Here is a 21,650-nt window from a genome sequence, read left to right as displayed (position 1 = left end):
TGCCATGAGCTACCAGCTAACAAACTGAGCTAACATGAGCTAACAGACTGAGCTAACAGCAGCTAACAGACTGAGCTAACATGAGCTAACAGACTGAGCTAACATGAGCTAACAGACTGAGCTAACAGCAGCTAACAGACTGAGCTAACATGAGCTAACAGCAGCTAACAGACTGAGCTAACATGAGCTAACAGCAGCTAACAGACTGAGCTAACATGAGCTAACAGCAGCTACAGCTGTCAGCAGTTTACTTCACTGTCCATCATAAACTCTGTAAATCACAGAGAGTTGAGGCGGAGCAGCCGGAGGACATCAGAGGGAAAACCAGAAAACATTTCCTCCATAAAATATGATCCAGTTTCACCAGAATCAGTGAAATAGTTGCTGCTGTGTGACTCAGTGCTCATAGAACAAACAATAATGGGACTTCTTAACTGGTGCTAAAAACCTCCATGGGTGCCTTTAACTTTGATGCATGGTGCCGTATATAAGCCTGTGAAAGAAAAACAGTGAAAGCTAACGTAATGATCCATTCGGTTAAAATAGAAGAAATAAAAGTTTCAGATGAAAACTCCAAATGACACATTAAATTGCCATAAAATTGAAATGGTGTTGGCGAGCATCAGTACGTCCAGTCCCATTACCGGGCAGGTGGTTGAACATATTGCGTATCACCAGAAGAGATGCATGTGTATCCCTAAAGGGTCATTTCAGCAAAATACCACAAGGCAGATTTATTGTGCACATCTGGTGGATTTATACTGCACATTATCTCACAGATGCCCCCCAAACTGTGAATGGACTCACAGAAACTCATTTCATATCAGAGCTATTAAACACTAAGTATGTAATGTGAATTAGGCAGAAGAAACAACAGTGCATTTACAAATGAGCTGATTCTGTTTAGGCTTTCTCCTACACAGCGAGAAAAGACAGAACTCACCTGTTCAAACTATATTAAGGCACAAACATGCAGAATTAAGAGCGTGGACACTTTGATTGGCAGGTATGTGTGGTTATGTGATTATTCAGCGAACCTGAAGCTTCCTGATGATCCAGGTCTTTGCGGATTTCTAGATTAGCCAACAGGTGGAAAAAGCAGGACTACAAACATGGTGGCAAGCCATGGGTGGGTGGTTGACGTCACAAAGACTACGTCCAGGTTTTAAAAATGATTTCTGTTCTCGGACTACATTTATGGTTCCCAAGTTCCCAACAATAATTATATGTCTATCTACACAAACTAACACTAAACATTGAAGCTGAATATGAAATATGATAAGGTAGTTGTTTTTAACACAGAGTGATGAATCTTGATTGCAGTCAGTTGCTTTAATTAGTAGTGTGGTAGTGAGGTGTCTAATTGGACAACATTTTTTAAAGTAACAGCATTGATTAATGAAAGAGATCTGGACGTCAATGAACTCAATGAAAACACAAGTTTTCACTTTTATTGACATTTCATTGTTAACAGAACATGGTGTTATTGGGATATAATTGGTGTGGGACAGTAAAACCAAACAAAACAGAAAAATAAAAATGTGTTCCAGTCATGTTAGCATTTTAAATAATCTTCAAGTCATTAACGTAAACATGCCTATGCGATATAAGCATCGTCATAAAAATGGTAAAACATGATGTGCAAATGATGAAGACGTTCATCTTAAATAAGAGAAAGAAATAAAAAAACTTTTACAAAAAGCTTTTGTTCATTTTTCTATTTACACGAGCTGATATTTGATATCCGACTGGAAAAGGACTACGTGATGACGCTATAAAACAAAAACGGTGCATCGTTTTTTCATGTAAAGAAGTGTGCCACGGTCAGATTTTTTTCATTTTGATTTTATAATCAACCCATTTAGTCAAAAAACCCAAAAACCAAACAAAAATCATATTTACAGAAAACTTTTCTTTATAAGAAAAACTGAATTGAATCTCTCTTAAAGCTATATCTGATAAAATCCCTACAAGTAGTAGTAGTAGTAGTAGTTGTGATATTATCCAAAGAACTTCAGTATATCTCGTTATTTCAAAAAGTCTGCCCAGACTACCTTTGATATGTTTTTAGTCATCTACGTCATTTTTTATTTCATTTTATTTTTTAAGAAAAGACAACGTTAGAAACTAAAGGCAACAACAGGCAAGTTAAAGGAAGACTTAGCCACGCGAAGCCACACTCCAAACTCAACGCAACGTGATGGACCGAAAGATGTGAAATGTGATTTCAAAGAAACCGGTTCTTTTAGAGTGATCGGCAAACGTGAAACCCGTGGACACTTTATTTTTCACACCATTCATGGTCTTGGATTTTGCTCACCAAGGCAACAACCTGAATCAATTAAACAAAACACTTTTGGTCCACACACCAAGTGTTTCGCCCACCATACTTTGTTTACTTGCTCAGATTATCTTTTCTGGTTTATGTGTCTTCTAAATATGTAAATATGCTACGTAGTTAAATTGGTGGCGTTTAAAAACTTGACTAGAGCGACTGACGGCCACAGTTTGAGTTTCACTTTTTGATCACAGTTTATCTGAAGCTGTTATGATGCTTTAGTCAATCATGTTCAATGCTTATGATTTAATGAAACATGTCTTTATTGCAAAATGCATCAGGTGAGCAGAATCTAAAGGTAAAGGTGTTACTTTGACACGGAGCCCCTCGACGAGCAAATGGCACACAGTGAAGTTTTTTGGGGCAGTAACAGAAAGAAATAATTTAATTTAACTCATCATAACAGCTTGAAATAAACTGAAGAAAGAACCAGAAAATTATATCAAAGTTCAGTTTTTTTTCATTATTATAATTAACTATATTTGTTTACGTGCTCACCTTTAATTTAAATAACTAAAACTATTTTTTCTGTCCACAGCAAATCAGCGTTCCACAAAAGTTTGTCTTGCGTCACGGTGTTGAAGGTGTTCTGCAGACCATCATCAGTAATCCCTGTTTGTTTGGGAGTGGCGATCTCAGATAACTAAGTCTACCTTTAAAGGCAACTCACTGTTGTCCAAAGCCACCAGAACATCACCAGACCTGGGATACAAAAAACGACCCGCAAGACGTCAGCTGCTTTTCCGCAGTGACGCCGAGATCTTACAGAGTTCTTTCATTTTTTCTGAACTCGTCTGCTCTACACTGAGCTCCTTCCTTTCTCCTTTGAGTTACAAGTAACACTCATGATGGATGCACAGTAAGAGGTGTGAAATGACCACAGGGAGGAGGGCGTGGACTCTTTCAGTGTTTCACATTATCCCAGGTCTGCATACAATTATCAGAAAAGAGGCAAATGTTCAGAGGACCCTTTGCCCTCTGTGACAAATACAGAATAAATAAGTTTTCAAACAGAAGAGCGGTGGCCAGACAGACCACCACATAAAGTTTAGAAAATCTCATGTACATATATTTTGTCTTAATGCGTGTTTCATAAGTAATATGAATAGGCGACAATAAATCACTACAGTCTTCAAGTACCCTTTTTCCATTTCCACAAACAGACATCTGCTGAAGTACACTGCACTTTGTAAACGGCTATTCTGTAAATCTCAGTAAGTATGTACACAGTCTCCTCAGACTTTTCTCTACATTGGAGGGTGGTGTCTCTTCAGTCTAATTATTTTAAAGTTTTGTTAATTTTAAAGGTAAAACATGATGGAAAACAAAGTTTTACTTGCTCACCACCCTCCTTTGTTAAACCACCGGACAAGCCCACCTCATCGTCTCAGGAGCCTCAACGGTTAAATTAGAAATGAAGCAACCAAGGAAGTCACCGTCTTTAACCCCCCTTTAAAAGAAGCTTAAATATCTACTGCCGAAGTGCCGTGAAGCAAGGCACTTAAACCCCCAACTACATCAGCGCAGCGACTCGGTGTCTTGCAATAAACAAGGAGTTGAACGGTGGTTAAATCTGCTCCTGTAAAACCTGCATGCCTCTGCCATTTACATTATGAATGAGCACCAAGAGCAACAATGATGATGGTGAGTGATGATGAGTGAGTGAAATGAATTCAAAGATGTTATTATTATTATTATTATTATTATTATTATAATAATGTGTGGGTGTGCTGAAGTGGAATGGAAACCCCTCGTTAGCTCGATGAAAAGTGTCTCCCCTCAGGGATAACACACCGAGAAGAAGCCAACGCTCTCTCCTTTCCCATCGTAAAACAACAAAACGTTTAACTGATGACCAACCTGCTTCAGCTCGGAGCTCTACTATTTTACAAAGTGGTCCAGTAGAGATGCCGCGCAGCTGAAAACACAAAGATCACGTATCTAACACCCCTTTTTGCCCGTCATGTCTAAGAAGTGCACAAAAGCAGAAAACCTGAAGTGTTTCTCATCAATTAAAGTAATTAACTGATAAAATATAAGTTTTATAGCTCGATCTGTACAGTGAAAATTAAGGAAGACGAATCAACAAAACATGACACAGTGATTTTTGGATAAACAGTCCAAAAATGCGCGAGTTGCTGTAAACATACAGGATGATTTACATAATCTCCTCCTGACATTTCTTCAGTTTGCAGTTTTAAGATGTTACTTTAAGCTCATCAACTGTTGCTTCATCGATGACATTTCATCCATAAAATAACTGATTAATCGAGAAACTAATCGGAAGATTAATCAATAACGATGTACGGGCAACAGGCACAGTTGCAGTTTGATAAATACAAGTACTGCTCGTGTGTCGCTTGTTAAATATGAGCAAACACACTGCGACGTAAGTAAGGCTGCTGTCATTATACGCCGATGACTCACTGTTCTACATGTGCCAAACAAACTGTAACACGAGCTGTAACTTTGCTCGAAAACAAAGTTGCTGGAAGATGTTTATCGATTGAACAACGCACAAAGAATGACATTAAAAACACCTTCAGTACGAGTTTGACTACGCTATTGTTGATCGAACTTATTGAAGTTCGCCCATGACGGCAGCTGAATGAACCATCAACCAAGTATTTTCTCTCTTTTCCAAGTAGTTTCCAACAACTGCTTCACAGATGGTTCTGTGTAACAAAAAATCTGCCGCAGTCAGGTTAGGAAACATTCGTGGTCTCGGCAGATGTCCGTCCACCAATGATCCGGGTTCTGCCTCTTAAAGGAAGTTTTTTCTAAGCTAAGTGCTCGTGCTCATAGTGGGAATTGTTGAGTCTCTGTACATAATATTATAAAGAGTACGATCTACTTTATATAGAAAGTGTCATGTGATAACTTCAGCTATAATTTGGATCTATATAAATAAAACTACTGAATGTGTACGCCATCTGAACTGTTCGTCACAGTCCTGAACGTGAGCCTTAAATTCATCCGAATGTTGATATTTTTCTTTTGGGATGTAACTTTTCAGCTTACTTGGACTTTCATCAAATGCACCTTTTCTTTCTTTTTTAGTTGAATCAAGCAGATCTGTCCAAACAATCACAATAAAGCTGAAAAAACAGAAAGAGAAAGACAAGTTTGGTCCAAAAGGCAATTTTCTTTAGACAGACATTCATGTTCCCAGCTGACACAGTCTGTATGATGTTTATAGGCTTGAAGGTAAAAGGATAGCAGGATATCTTGTTCTGTGTTTATTGTACACCATCAAGGAACAAGTATAGGTTTCTTTTTTTTCTTCTTCCACCAATTCAAAATAGCGCTGAAGGATATCGAACAACATCGATTTGTGCTGAACGCTGCGTGTGCTGAATTGCTCTCGACGGCAGCAAGTAATTGCGAGGATGTGCGTCAAGAACACATTCAATTACTGCAGGACAGAGCGCTCGGTGAATAAGGTACAAAGCTGAACGAATGAGAACAAGAACGAGGGGGGAGAGGGAGACAAAGAGAGATGTACAGAGGCGGTGCAGCCTTTTAAACGTATGGAAAGCAAGTCTTGGAAATGAAAGACATGCGGCATCCTGCTGCATTATTAATGCACCTATATGTGGATAGTGTAGTTAAAAACTCTTTTCAGGAACAAGATAAAACAGCAAGGTTGTTTCTGCATGATGATGCATTATTTAAAATGTACAGTGAGTTTTAAGCGGCACTGCACAGAGTCTGAACAAACAGTGATTCAGTGAGGATCTCCCAACTCGCCCGGGGTGGGAGGTCATGGATGGGGGACTACAAAACCCCCTCTGGGGAGCTGACTGCGGCTCGGAGTAAACCATTATGAGTCACATTGGAGTTAATGACATTTAAATGAGCAGCTTGTGTATTTATATAACACATACTTAGCTCAAACTGCAGCAGAGCTCGTTTTAAACGAGGAGCAAGTTGGCAACTGCCCAGAAAATACTCAGAAACTGTGAAACATACCAACTGTAAACTGCACACAGCTCATCTACGAGAGGAAAAACTACAAAATGTTTCATCTGTTCTATGAAATATTAAATCTGAGATTGCAAAAACAACCATACCTGACATCCAGGTGATTACAGTCAAAATTAAATGTTCTTATCTAAAGTATTTCATATAAAAACAGTTCCTTTTGCAGGTTGTACTTAAAATCTTTAAACTGATGCAAATAACTGAACATTTCAAGTCTCACAGAGCGCTCCTGTAAAGCCTGGAAGTGACGCAACTCATCAAAAATGGAACAGGTCACAGCCCATTTTATGTTCTGATGTACACAAAAAGTTAGTTTCCAGTCCGGATATATTACTGGGCAAACTGGGACTTTCTGGCACAGTGTCAAACTGGTTTAAAGGGGACAACTTTGGGTCAATCGGTCGAGGAGTTCCCCAAGGCTCTGTTCTCGGACCTCTTCTTCTTCGTTTGAAATCTACAATTATGCAGACGACACTCTGATTTATATCACGATATCACCAGGTGACTATGGTCCCATACAAGCACCGAGCAGGCGCATTTAAAAAATCGTTTTTTACGTGCAACAGTTATCTTTAATTAAAGTAAAATAAAAACTAAATTAATTGTTTTTGGACAAGATAAAGACTAAAGACTGACATCTGTCTGAGAAAAGCGTGTTCATCTTCAGTAGGCTTTAGTACTGTTAACGCTGTCTTCACAGGTCGATCAGACAGCTGCAGCTGTTTGTTTTTGGACGTCTACATGGGTGAGGGGTCGCAATCAATCGATGCCATTAAATCCTACAAACTGCTCCTTTAAATATGGTCTTTTAATCTTTCTGAAAGCAAAAGTCAACAACTTAGAGCCAAAGACGTCAAGAAATTTTGGCACTTCTGACAAAACTGGAGCCAAACTGAAAGCTCCTTATGCTTAAGCTCCTTAAATCATAAATAAATTAAAACATAATAAAAGCAACCCGGGGTGTTAATTCTCGATGCAGATGTGTATTGATGGAAGACGTAAAGAAAGACTGCAAGTAGCGAGGGAGAGCAGCACAGATGGACGGATGAAGAAGGTGAAAGAGAGGAAAGAGAGTGATGAGAGGCCAGATGGACGGGAAGAATTACAAGAGGACAGCGAGTAAAGACAGAGCGAGGACAGTAGGATTAAAGCGAGGGATGTGGAGGGCGAGTAGCCCCTATTAGAGCTTTGTGAACAGAAGTACTTCATTAAGCTCAGTCGATGTCGCTGTGCCACAGCCCGCATACTAATACAGACTCACATATATCCTCTGTGCATACCCCCCCCCTCGTCTGTTCAAGCCTTGCTTTACTTTCTCTTTCCATTTCCTCCATTTTTGCATTTCTCTAATTCCTAATTTCTCACATCCCGCGGAGCCTCGCTAGTGCTTGGAAAGAGAAAAATACCAGGATGGGGACAAGACTCGAGGACGCAAATGAACTCGTTCGGCTCGTATTTATCAAACTTCTAAAAATTTCACTTAAGAAAGCTTTAAAACCTGATCTAGGATTATGTGCGAGAATCGATTTACTCCTACTTATAACAAAGAATAACATGCATGTTCAGAGCACGATGAGCCTGTTTCTGTTTGAAAAAACTATGAGCAAAAAAATGTGATCTTCGAGTTTTTTTGTTTTTTTTTAAAAGTGGTGCTAGCTTTGAATCAAATGTTCAAATAAAAATCAAAACATTGTGTTAAAAAGACATTTCTGAACACATTCATGATAACTGGTGATATTTTGTAGAATAAACGGCAGTAATCCAGCATGCACTCGTAAATTTAAGAATATTTGCAATCTGCAAGAAATCTGATGGACTGCTTTTATCCTGACGTTTGTGAGTAGAAGTAAAGTTGAAGGATTATTTTACTTTTATTCATCACTTAATTCCAAAGTTTCACTTTTAGCTGTTTGATAAATGCAGGTACTGGTTTTGTTTTACTTGTTAAGTATGAGTTGAATTGTCATAATACGCCGACGACTAACTGTTCTACACGTACCAAAGATTCCAAACTGTGAAGCATTTCTCTGTTTTTGTTCGACAAGCTGAAGGGAGTCTGATTTAATGATGATGAAGATGTTTTTGTTGTGTTTGGTGAAAAAAAGAGAGAAAAAGGTAAAAGGTCCTCTGATAGTTTTACATCTCCATAACAGCTAAAAATAAATGAAACAATATTCAGCGATCCACAGAGATCTTTTTTTTTTGTTATGGCCTTTCTACCTAAATTTTATCTTCAAGTGTGATATTTTCTTTTCTGTTTTTTCTTCATTAGATTTCATCTGACTGAATATTTGAAGTAGCTCACGTGTACAAGTTGAAACTTGGAGGTGGTGTCTGGCTTTAAGGAGCTTTATCCTTTCAAATCCTCTTTTTCTTTTTTTCATTTCACTGAGAAGAGATTTGTGTTGTAGGTCCTAGAAGAAAAAGTCAAAGTTCAGCGTCGCTCCTAAGACCTCCGAGAAGTTGTGGACAAATCAAAGCTGCGGTCTTTAGCCTCGTCACATCGTCACATCGTCCTGGAGACGTTGCGGACTTGTTCTCCGTGTCCTCAGCCATGTTTGTTTCGAGCGTCCTCGCCCGGTGAGGAACGAAATCAGTATCTGAGGCACGAATCGACCTCTCGAACAAACACACTCTGAGCCAAGATCTAAATCTACTCCTGCATTTTCAGTATTTTGTCACCAGCCGGCACCGTTCGTGTCTTTCAGCATCGTTCTTTGCAGCATTCCTGGCTGTTAGCCAAGAGAAGCTAGCTAACAAGATGACCACTGCTTGACCCCCCTTCGATCCGTGAACTTTGACCTCTTCAGAAGGGAAGTTGCCTGTCATACCCACTCCTGGACCGGGTATTTGTAGTAGTGCTGCGTCATGGTGTTCTGCTGCACTCCTTTGTTTTTAAACTGAAAGATCGTGTACACCAGCACCAGGATGCACAGCGACAGGATGCAAGGGATCACCACGGCGATGGCGTTGACTGTCGTCGGGACGTCGTTGATGGTCACCATGATGTCCACGTCGTCCAGGGGCAGCTGGCGGTCACCGCGGTTACCCTTGTTGCCCGAGCGCTCCATGTCGGACTGGTCGCAGCCCATCCAGTCGCGCAAGATGGACTTTGGGTATCCGGGTTCCACCGTCAGCTTCTGGTTGTCGAACTTCCAGTACTCCTTCCCCTTGTAGAAGTAGGTGTAGTCTGAGGAGCAGAGGATGAGTGGGTGAGGCGGGAGGTAGAAGAAAGAGAACAAAGAAGGAAACATTAGTGATTGTTGATTATGAAACAAGCTGAATTTAAGATAATTTGATAATATCAAAGTCAATATCATCTGGGCAGATTATTACTGGGCAGACTGGGACTTTCTGTCAAACTGGTTTCTTGGATCTCTTCTGTTTAAAATCTACGAGCTCAGTTTGTTGAAAACAACAATTATGCCGAATAATTTATATAACGACAACACCAGGTGATCATGGTCCCATACAAGCACAGAGCAGGTGCATTTAACGAAAATTATCTTCAATTAAAGAAAGATAAAACTGAAAAAAAGGAGAATTAAAAGTCAGTCCTCTAACGTTAAATATCATCATTAGTCGACTGCAAGAATATTAGAATATTTCATGTTGTCAAACAAGGTTCATCACATCGATTTGATTGTTTTTTGGGTGATTTTGTATAAAGTTGATTTTAAGATTTTAGTGATTATTTATGAAGCTCTGAGTTACTCAGCTGATCCTTTAGTGCCCGATGTCTCTTCTGGCTCACTGAGATCTGTTCTTGGTTGTTCTGGTCCTGATCTTTGCAGTTTGAGCTCTGAGACAGTTTTATTTGACTCTCTTTGTGTAGGTGTAGAGCTTTTAGTTCATTGTTATAGCTGTGTTTTGCTTTATGTTTAAAGGACTGCAGGACGTTGCCTGACAGCTAACATCGACTGGATGTTCGATAACTCAGACGTCAGACGTACTGTCCGAGTATTTTACAGTGTTTTTGGTCCTCGAGCAGCAAAACCACAGAAAAACCATGAATATGAACTTTGAATGGTACATGAAGAAAAAAGTCCAATCCTGGTTTATCTTTTAAAAATTTGAGAAAAGTCATTCATGTTTTTGTTTCCTCCTTGGACCAAAAATACACCAATGCTGGCTGGTCTACATTAGATAGCCGTTGAATGGGAAGTAAAGTTTTAAGTTTCTTTTAATTTCCAATAAAACTCTACATAGACTGTCCTCACTTTATATTTCTATATGATTGCCTCCCCTGACCTTGGTGAGACCTCTGAGGGCCTTACGCCAAAACATCAACAGAAAAATTATGATGAGCACAGACATGAAATATAAATCAGAACACTGTAAAAGCAGATGAACAGGAAACATGTTATATTCAAGGAGGCTGTGTGTTGTCGAAGGTTTATGCTTCCATGTTTTCTCCCTCTCAAACGTCTCATTTGTCTCACAGCTACGCTGTCTGTCTCTCAGGCATTACATAATATCGCCCTTCAATAAAAACAACCACTGCTGGGACTGAAACACCGTCGCTGCCTGTAACCACTGTGTCACAATAGAAATGTTATTGGCTCTAATGAGACGCTGCGCCACAGGGAGAGCTGAGCGAGCGAGCCGAGCGCTGACGGATGTTTTTCAGTGCGAGAGGAAGCTGAAAGAGCGAAGGACGCCGTTTGTCACTGTGGTGCATGTTGGCCTGACTCTTTGTCTCCGTACAGCGAGAGCTTGAGAGGAAACATGCAGACATATTATATTCATAAGATCGAGCACAAATGTGTGTGCTACACAAGTCAATATTTTTACAGTGAAATGGTCGTCTGTGTTGTAATGCAGACTTTGGTGATGTGTGCATGAAGAGGTGACGTACTATGAGTGTTTTCAATATATAATAATGTAATATTTTTGAACCAGGATCGGTTCATGAAAAATAAATTAATATCTACACCTTTACTCCAACATGTCGGTAAATATAAGTACTCGATCGGTGATTCCCACGGCAACATCAAGTCAATAAATATGTCGTTCTCCACAACAGACGACAGATCATGATATCTTAAATAAAAACAGGGTTTCTCTGTCGCTGTAGTTTCCTCTAAATCTGACTGGACGACGCCTTCAGGGTCCACAGATCTACGAACACGGTGAGAGCGCATATCCACGTTACAGCTTTAACACACACACACACACACGCACACACACACACACACGCCCTCTGAGGCATCCATGAGGTCATGAGGTCACATCTTGACAAGCAGACGACTTTTCGTCCCATCGGGCATGACAGCTCCGGCGACCCGCCGGCGGAGCTGATCGCAGACGTTTTAATCAATGATCGAGGTTCCACCAGAAGCACCACGGCACGTTTCAGAAACGTCTTCCCTCTTCAGTCGGCGGAGAAGAACGAGCTGACAGGAAGTCAGACACAGAAACGGCATCGAGAACGCAGTCGATTTACAAAATAAAACTACTCACTCATGGTAGAAGCATGAAAAGCGACCAAATCGGAGCAAGTAAACAAAATCTGGACGTTTCTGAAACGCTCCTGATGGGACGTAAAGCCACTTCACTCATCTTTAGACTGACAGAAAACTCAATGAACGCAAGGTTCGATAACTCGGAGACCTCTCAGCTGCAAACTCATCCTGCAGTACAACCGTTAGAGACACCAGAAGGTGCGCCTCGCCAATTGGAGGAAAGCTATGGTGAGGACAAACCGAACTGAGCGACGTTGAGGGCCGGTCAAGGAGGCAAAAACCCACCGGGCGATAAGCCAAGATAGCCCATGATCCGGTGAAGGTGATTGGGTAACGCAAGTAGCTCGCAATAAGGGCCAATAAACGATGAGGGACAGCGCAAGGACCTTGCGGACACGTATGATAAGGTTGTGTGAGTGTTAGTTATTGGTTTGAGTAATGGCTGTGGTCGGTCGTACACTTACATCCCTCCCTGCTGATGAAGGCTCCCTGCGGTCCGTCCGGTATTCCCTTCCACACCGTGATGGGTTTCGGGTATCCCGGGTCGGCCGTGTGCTTCTCCTCGTTGTAGCGCCAGTACTGGTCCCCTTTGAAGAAGTAGGTTTTCCCGACCGGTTCCCAGCGCAGCGCCGTGTCGATGCCGTCTTTGGGGAGGCAGCTGCCCAGCTCCACCAGGCTGTGAGGGTAACCCGGCTCGGCCGCGACTTCCTTAAACACCCAGTACTTATCGCCTGGAAGAAGAGTCAGTATTTTAATGACAGGACACAGTTTCTGAATGTTTAGTGAACAGTCAAATCAATTGTTCTCTGACTCGAGGCCAGTTTGACTCGAAACATCAGGAGGTGAAAACATGACGTCCATCTGTCAAAACATAACCGTCGTACTGAAATCCAACAAACTGTGGTACGACGCATCTGGAGATTAAACAGCTCCTGTTTGGCTCGGTTAAATATTATGCAGAGGACGGCTGTGGGAAAACACACAGAGATTAAAAGCTGCTGGATAAATCAGAGAAATACTTGGCTTTATTAAATTAGCCGGACTTGACAGTAACGCTTTAAAAAGGCTCGCGCTGAAATAAAAAACACACATTTGGGAACGATGAACACACAGATCCTGATTTTAACACCACAGATACTCACACTGTGGAACTCTGGAGAAGTACGTAACGCTTTTAGTAACTAAACCAGGAGCTGATGTTATTATGAAAAAGTTGATACGTTAACCAGCGAAAACCACAATATGTTTGACATGATGGCAGAGGGGACGACAGTGAAGAGGACGCTGACGGAGCGTTTTAGCTCTCTCCACCTTCTTCATCATCTACACTGTAAAAACTGAAGACGGCAAAATGAATCAGAGACGCTGCAGAACGTTTGTTTGTCCGTGCACTCACACAAATATGCAAGAGGCATCGCTGCATGTCACCGAGCGCGTCATTGTGTGTGTGTGTGTGTGTGTGTGTGCAAAGCTATTAATATCAGCTCCTGGCTGGACACTCTGTCAGAGGATGTGTGTGTGTAGGTGTGTGTGTTTGTGTGTGTGTGTGAGTTGCAGTGAAAGTGAGATAGAGCGAGCGAGATGGAAATGAGTGACTGCACAGTCGGTCGGCGAGAGACGAGGGAGGTTTCATACGTAGACTGAAATTCTATTACTTGAGGCCGGGAGCTCCCCGCTGCCATCGCCATTCTCTATTTCACACTTTATTAAATATATTTCCAGGAGGAGGAGACGCACGGAGAGCGGGACAGAGTCTAATAACACCGGAGCAGATGGAGGACGGAGATCTGAAGTTTCTCTGCTGAACTCTGGAGCAGCTCTGCAAGCTAGTTTAAGTCCTCACTGTGGTAACCATGACTACAGCTGTACTCGAGTATTTGTTCTGATTACATTACTTCTGATCAAACAGCCAATCATCATCCAGGTCCCCAGCAGCAGCTGATATCACTGCCTAGTCCAGCAGCAGTCAGCCCAGCTCGGCGTCTGTCTTTCAGCCTTTTATTTCACCAAGCTCTCACCAACCACTAAAAGTCAGTCCCACATTTACTCTTGTCCGGCGGCTTCTTGCTCGCTCACTCTCTCCTTTTCTCTTCTTAGCTTCCTCCGTCAGCGTCCTCTTCACTCTCTGCTCCTCTGCCATCATGTCCATAGATGCTGCTGAGCCTGAAAACCTCCTTAGTTCTCTGAGCTCACAGTCTGAGCAGCCCAGCTAACACACTGAGCTAACATGAGCTAACAACAGCTAACAGACTGAGCTAACATGAGCTAACAGCAGCTAACAGACTGGGCTGACATGAGCTAACAGCAGCTAACAGACTGAGCTAACATGAGCTAACATGAGCTAACAGCAGCTAACAAACTGAGCTAACATGAGCTAACAGACTGAGCTAACATGAGCTAACAGCAGCTAACAAACTGAGCTAACATGAGCTAACAGCAGCTAACAGACTGAGCTAACATGAGCTAACAGCAGCTAACAGACTGAGCTAACATGAGCTAACAGCAGCTACAGCTGTCAGCAGTTTACTTCACTGTCCATCATAAACTCTGTTAATCACAGAGAGTTGAGGCGGAGCAGCCGGAGGAGGAGGTCAGCGTCCTCTTCACTCTCTTCTCCTCTGCCATTATGTCCATAGAGTCCATCTTCTTCTCCTTCTTCTTCTTCTCGGTGGTCCAAACCTCCTGTGGCACAAACACTAACACTCCCCCGGTGCTCTGAGCTCACAGTCCGGCTAACAAACTGAGCTAACAGCAGCTACAGCTTGCAGCAGCTTACTTCACTGTCCAACAGGAAACTCTGTAAAGTTAGTTTATATGATGTTGATTTAAAAGATCAACTTTAGTCACTTTGAAGTGTTTAACAATGCAGAATGAATAAATAAACTGGTGCACCTCTGTATATATGTCTGCACCCCTGGGACTGGAAGGCCCAGTTCCAGGCAGAACTGTGACACACTGATGCTGATTAGTGGAAGGCAAACGTTTGTACCTTTGAAGAAGACGAATTTGCCGTCAGATCTCTCGTAGGCAGCGTCGATGCGAGGCGGCAGGCCTTTCCAGAACTGGTCGATCTGCATGGGGTAACCCTCCTGAACCTTGTTGTTCCTCAGACGCCAAAACCAGCGGTCCTGAAACACAAAGAGACACGAGATAAAGAAAGTGTCTTTATACACAGTTTAGAAAACTCGGCTCTGTTATACATCTCGCACAGTCTGCGGGGACGTCACGGAGACTACGTCCAGGTTTTAGACAGTCTGCGGGGACGTCACAATTAGCAGAAGTTGGGGCCATAATTCACGCGACGTTGTGATGAATCGTGGATAACGCTGATAAAAGCAGAAGGTCAGAGGAGAAGAAATAACCAGACAGACGAAAAGAAGCAGAGTGGAGAAGACAAATGGACGGGAGAGGACAAAAGACAGAGATAAGAGGAGCGAGGTGATGTGAGGTAAGAGGAGGACGCAAAGGGAGGAGACGAAGAAGCCGAGCATCAATCTGAGCTCATTATCATTTAGCTCCGTGAATCTAGGACACGGCACACAGGACAAACACACTCGTACGATCGTCCACCAGCGTCCGCCGGCTGCTGACGCTTCTGTGTGAACCCAAACAGACGAAGGAGAAAATCGATGCTTCAGCCAGGAAACATCCCAGAATGAGTGTCTCCTTTCAGACGCCCCCACCAGCTGAAGGAAGGATCGGCTTTGTTTGTCTGATCGATGATGATGATGTTATAGAAAGGCTTTGTGTTTCTGTGGTTTTTAAATTTATTTATTTATTTTAAACATTGTTCTTTTGTCCTTTTCAAGCTTTTGTTTGACAGAGACAGCTGAAGAGTGACAGGAACATGGAGAGAGACAGAGAGAGACGGGAATGACATGTCGGTCGGATTCGAGCCCTGGGCCGGGACTGAGCCTTTGTGTCCACTGTCCACTAAAGTTTTGTCCTCAGTTCAGCTTCACCTTGTGGCATCAAACTGTGAGACCAGCCTCGATAAAACCACTGATCAGCGATTGTTTCACAGCGGTTACGTTCAACACAAATACTAAAAATTTGATCGTATACGCCGGTGAACGTCAACGTCACGTCACGTGAGTATGTTTCTACAACGTCCTCTGAAAAGCAGCTTCTAGAGTTCATTTTTGAGAACACAGCTTCACAGGTGTGTGTTGACCTGAGCTCATACATGGCCAGCGTCCTCAGTGTGTCGTACTTTTAGCACCACGGACAGCAGCCTCGTCCGGCGGCATCACCCTCCTGCCTCGTGAATATGAAGCCTAAAATATCTCGCTACCGTACAGGTGATCTGTTAACACTGACAAAGGCTAAAGAATAACATACATTCAGAAGGCAACTTGATGTATGAATTAATAATATATAACTGATAAATATTCATTTAGATCTATGTAGACGCTTCATCAGAGAGGTGAGACTGACCCACAAAGAAATATACTGTCACAACTTCTTACTACTCAACCCTCAACACCAAAACACACCTGCACACTGCTCAACAGGTACTGACCCACTTTAAAAGAGCTGATCCACATAAAATGTATATGCAGTATATATATATTCACACCTGAGCCTGATATACCTCCACCTATATCTCTCTGAGGCTCACAGCAGCTGCTCGCTTCGTTTCTGTTTTAATCATCCACTTAGGCGTCGTTCCGCTAAACGCTCACATCTGAGCTGTCGTCGAGATTTATCAGCCGGAGGCGACGGCGTGTTCGCAAGACGGCGTGATTATGATGAAAAACAGAGACGCCGAATACCTCAAAAACTGTTGACCCACACTGACCTGTGATCAGGTGAACGGTGTCTCTGTCATTCGTACGTCTGTTCTCACTCTATGTAACTTTGGGCTCCGGGTCGGGAGAAGTACGTAACGCTTTACGGCACTAAGTCACACAGCAGCAACTATTTCACTGATTCTGGTGAAACTGGATCATATTTTATGGAGGAAATGTTTTCTGGTTTTCCCTCTGATGTCCTCCGGCTGCTCCGCCTCAACTCTCTGTGATTTACAGAGTTTATGATGGACAGTGAAGTAAACTGCTGACAGCTGTAGCTGCTGTTAGCTCATGTTAGCTCAGTCTGTTAGCTGCTGTTAGCTCATGTTAGCTCAGTTTGTTAGCTGCTGTTAGCTCATGTTAGCTCAATCTGTTAGCTGCTGTTAGCTCAGTCTGTTAGCTCATGTTAGCTCAGTCTGTTAGCTGCTGTTAGCTCATGTTAGCTCAGTCTGTTAGCTGCTGTTAGCTCAGTCTGTTAGTCTGTTATGCATGTTTTAGCTCAGTGTCTGTTAGCTGCTGTTAGCTCAGTCTGTTAACTGCTGTTAGCTCAGTTTGTTTAGCTCTGTTAGCTCCAGTCCTGTTAGCTGCTGTAGCTCAGTCTGTTAACTGCGTTAGCTCAGTCTGTTAGCTGCTGTTAGCTCAGTCTGTTTAGCTCGCTGTTAGCCATGTTAGCTCAGTCTGTTAGCTGCTGTTAGCTCATGTTAGCTCGGTCTGTTAGCTGCTGTTGCTCATGTTAGCTCAGTGTGTTAGCTGCGGTTAGCTCATGTTAGCTCAGTGTGTTAGTGCTGTTAGCTCAGTAGCTCAGTCTGTTAGCTCATGTTAGCTCAGTCTGTTAGCTGCTGTTAGGTCAGTCTGTTAGCTCAGTCTGTTAGCTGCTGTTAGCTCAGTCTGTTAGCTGCTGTTAGCTCAGTCTGTTAACTGCTGTTAGCTCAGTCTGTTAGCTGCTGTTAGCTCAGTCTGTTAACTGCTGTTAGCTCAGTTTGTTAGCTCATGTTAGCTCAGTCTGTAGCTCTGTTAGCTCGTCTGTTAGCCTGTTAGCTCAGTCTGTTACTACTGTTAGCTCAGTCTGTTAGCTGCTGTTAGCTCAGTCTGTTAGCGCTGCTTGCTATAGCTCAGTCGTTAGCTGCTGTTAGCTCGTTAGCTCAGTCTGTTAGCTGGGCTGCTCAGACTGTGAGCTCAGAGAATTAAGGAGGTTTTCAGGCCCAGCCTCTACGGACATGATGGCAGAGGAGAAGAGAGTGAAGAGGACGCTGACGGAGGAAGCCAAGAAGAGAAAAGGAGAGAGTGAGCGAGCAAGAAGCGCCGGAGCAAGAGTAAATGTGGGACTGACTTTTAGTGGTTGGTGAGAGCTTGGTGAAATAAAAGGCTGAAAGACAGACGCCGAGCTGGGCTGACTGCTGCTGGACTAGGCAGTGATATCAGCTGCTGCTGTAGGTTCTGGTTCTGGTTCTGGGCTGACTGCTGTTGATGTTTGGCAGACAGATCTGAATCTTTCAGAGGACACAGACAGGTGATCAGATAGGAGACACATCAACAGACAGACAGGTGAGAGTTAGACGGTCTGTGACCTTTTCTAACATTCAGTTTAAAGATCAGAGACATCAAACTGGGTTTCTCTCCGTCCTCTGGTCTTCAGCTGTCTCTCTCTCTCTTTGACATTTTAACATTTTTGATTATTTATGTGACGCTCGTCACGTGAACGTCAGCGCTGCGTGTCGGGCTGATACCGAGCTGCTTGAATCAGTGACTAACTATCCTGCAGCACGTGTCTGGTGCTAATGATCATAGGATGGACAGTACCATATGTCAGCACGCATTTTTAGCACGGCCAGCTCCGGTGGGGATCGAACCCGTGATGCTGCCAGTGGTATCCATACCTCCTGCATCCTCCCCACTTAATGTTCACTTCGTTAAAGAAGGGAACCTTCTGTTTTTCAACCTGGACCCAACCGTTCTGTGAAATCAGTCCAGTACTGTTTGTTTTTGCCAGTGACACACTGAGACTGTTGACTGAAAACATTATGAACAGGTAGACCTTCATATTTAAGACTATTATTAATATTACTAAAGAACCAGAACCAGCAGCAGTCATTGACAGAAATGATACTTTAAACACGTAAAACTCAACAGAAGCCAAATAAAACTTTGTCTTTCCTCTGCTCCAACAAACGCCAACTCTGGTTTGGTTCAAATAAATTCAGCGTGTGCAGCCAGAACAAGGTGCGTTCACCTCGATTTTGTCTGCGCTCACCTTGAAGACAAACATCTCCCGTCTAAAGAAGGCAACGGTGTTGAAGTTGCCGTCGCAGATGTTGGGTTTGCCGTTCCCGGGCAGCGCCGGCCGGTCGCCGGGTGGACGCGCCGGACGGGAATGCTTGCGTTCGGAGGTGGGGTGCGTCCGCCTGGAAGGTAAGGTGGGCAGCGGCCTGGTGGGCTCCAACATGGCCGTAGGGATACCTGGTGAAAAACACGAATAACAACATGAAACTTTCTCGATGTATTTTAAGTTCAGTTCAGTTAATCAGTCAGCTTTGTGAAGTTCCGCCCGGTAACCAGCGACAGTTAATTGCTATAAATAGAAGCAGCTGTTGCTCTGATTGGCAGATTAAATGTATTTTTTGTTACAGGTTTTCAGCACAGCCTTTGTTATTCACACTGAACTGTGGAAAAATACTGTGGACTCAAAATGTCACCGGCGCATCATGACCTTTAATGTTAGGAATGTTCTGAAGGAAGACGATAACCTTCCTGCTTCGAAGCTTAAAGGAAAACAGACCCACGTAAACAGAACAACAGCATCCAGTGAATCAGCTGAATGAATGTTATCTGGCTGTTTGTGAAGCTGCAGTGAAGAAATATTAAATATTTAGGTCCATAAAAACGAGGTAGAGTGCTGTTTACATCTTCATTTCCACAGCTTTCCTGTAGCCAGTCGAGGATACGTGTTACCCCAAAACTCCACCGGGGACGTCTCCGTCACGTCCAGCATCGACCTCAAACTCCACCAGCAGCGTTTCTCCCTCAGACTTTGTTTACCTGCTCAGATTTGCTCATTTTCCTGGTTCATGTTCTTCCAAACATGCTTCGACATGTGTGAATATGCTACGTGCTTCATTTGTTTCTCTTCTGTCTGTTTTTACAACCGGGGAGTTTTATTTTGAAAATTCAACAGAGCCGAGTGGAGGCCCGCGTCTGAACCGGACCGCAGCGGAGCCACAGGGACTAGAACAGCCGTGCATCGCTGCAGTGACCGCGGCGTACACGCGACACATTCATGGGGACTTTAAACTGTGATCTGGATTTCAGTCTGACACAGTATTTGGGACCTTGCAGAGTTTCCAGCCTCTTTGCACCACGAATAAAAGTTCCACTACATTACAACAGAAGCTGCCATGATTATATCAGAGGCGGAGCACGTGTCTTCTTCTGACAGGCAGCTCTTTGTTGCTTTACTGAAACGTCTCCGAAGTGGAACAACTTCAGAAAAGACACAAAGCTGAACATTTTGTTTCTTAAGTCATTTTTTTTCCAGACAAACCCTGTTTACATTCACAGCTCTTATGACTGATAACATTAATAATCCATGTTCAAGGTGGTTTTTCACTTTACGATGTAGTCCCTATGTCCAGGTTTTAAGACAGTCTGCAGGGACGTCCAGGTTTAGACAGTCTGCAGGGACGTCACAGAGACTACATCCAGGTTTTAGACAGTCTGCGGAGACGTCACGGAGACTACGTCCAGGTTTTAGACAGTCTGCGGGGACGTCACGGAGACTACGTCCAGGTTTTAGACAGTCTGTGGGGACGTCACGGAGACTACGTCCAGGTTTTAGACAGTCTGCGGGGACGTCACGGAGACTACGTCCAGGTTTTAGACAGACTTATTATTATCATTATTACTTCAGATCTGAAAATGAATAAAAAGGGACGACTCACCGTAGATCTTCTGGATGCCCTGCAGGTCGTCCAGAGGCAGCTTGAAGTTGTGCGTGTCCATGTACTGATAGAAAGGAGCCATGATGGCGCTGGGATCGTTGGAGTGCTCCAAACCCAACGCATGACCCAACTCGTGGACCGCCACCAGGAACAGATCGTTACCTGGAGAGATGGAGAGAACACGAGTTAACACAGAAAAACAGGCAGAGGGAGGAAACGAGGATCTGTCAGGAGCTTTTTAAAATATTATTTCACAGCAGAAACCAGGCGAGGAAACAGGAAATAAGAACCACTTCCCCTCAACAAAGCCTCGTCGGTGCAAACACAACAGAAGACCAGAGACGCAGCATCAAACACACTTTAAAAGTCAGCCTGTGATGCTGTTGACTCATCAGCAGTCGAATATGAATCTCACATCAAAAGAAAAGTTTAGGGAAAATGTCTGTCAGCTGAAGTGAACATGAAGTCCAGCGTGAGCCGGTTCTTCAAACGCCGGCCAAACGGTTTCAGCACCACATCAAGTGAAATTCACACTTACACAAAATCAGATATTACATTTTATAATCTGTGAATGGATAAGTAATGTGCTGCTACGTGAGGATGCCCGTCAACAAGCAAATATGTTGAATTTGGAATGTTTCCATCCAGATGTAGGTGGCGCCAATTCAGCAGAAGAAGAAGACCATTAAAAGAAGCTCAATAACAAACAGAAAGCAGGAACTAAACCAAATATCTGAGTTTGTTTCATGTATCGATGTGAGGAAGGTTCGATCAGAGTCAGGTCGTGGTGGCAGCAGGTTTAGCAGGACGTTCCCAACATCCTTCTCCCGAGCAACCCACTGCAGCTCCTCCTGAAGGATCATAAGTTGTTCCTGGGCTAGATGGGCTATGAAGTCCCTCCAGTGGGAAGACGCCTAGGAAGGTCCTGATCAGATGCCCGATCGACCTCGGTTGGCTTCTTGCGATGCGAAGGAGCAGCGCTCTACTCCGAGCTCCCTCCAGATGTTTGAGCTCCTCATCCTGTCTCTAAGGCTGAAGGTGGAAGATCAAGACCGTCCGGCTGAGCTCCTTCTGAACCACAATGGTCCAGTACAACGTCCGCAATACTGCCGACCCACAACGTTATGTCATCAGA

The 21,650-nt window shown here is 43.3% G+C and overlaps 1 protein-coding gene across 1 annotated transcript in view; it reads right to left on the bottom strand.

Annotated features, from left to right (window-relative positions):
• Positions 1 to 1,420: 1,420 nt before the first annotated feature.
• mmp24 (matrix metallopeptidase 24) overlaps positions 1,421 to 21,650 on the bottom strand; it is a 47,393-nt gene continuing 27,163 nt past the window's right edge. The window contains exons 6-10 of the mRNA XM_010753307.3: positions 20,516 to 20,677; positions 18,832 to 19,037; positions 14,777 to 14,915; positions 12,252 to 12,518; positions 1,421 to 9,512 (exon numbers count right to left, since the gene is read on the bottom strand). Of these exons, the coding sequence (XP_010751609.2) occupies positions 9,148 to 9,512; positions 12,252 to 12,518; positions 14,777 to 14,915; positions 18,832 to 19,037; positions 20,516 to 20,677 (1,139 nt within the window). The 3' untranslated portion in view covers positions 1,421 to 9,147. The remainder of the gene's footprint in view (positions 9,513 to 12,251; positions 12,519 to 14,776; positions 14,916 to 18,831; positions 19,038 to 20,515; positions 20,678 to 21,650) is intronic.

Source organism: Larimichthys crocea, chromosome VI (genome assembly GCF_000972845.2).
Source record: "Larimichthys crocea isolate SSNF chromosome VI, L_crocea_2.0, whole genome shotgun sequence".
In the NCBI taxonomy this organism is placed as follows: Eukaryota; Metazoa; Chordata; class Actinopteri; family Sciaenidae; genus Larimichthys; species Larimichthys crocea.
This window is presented reverse-complemented; position numbering and strand designations above follow the sequence as displayed.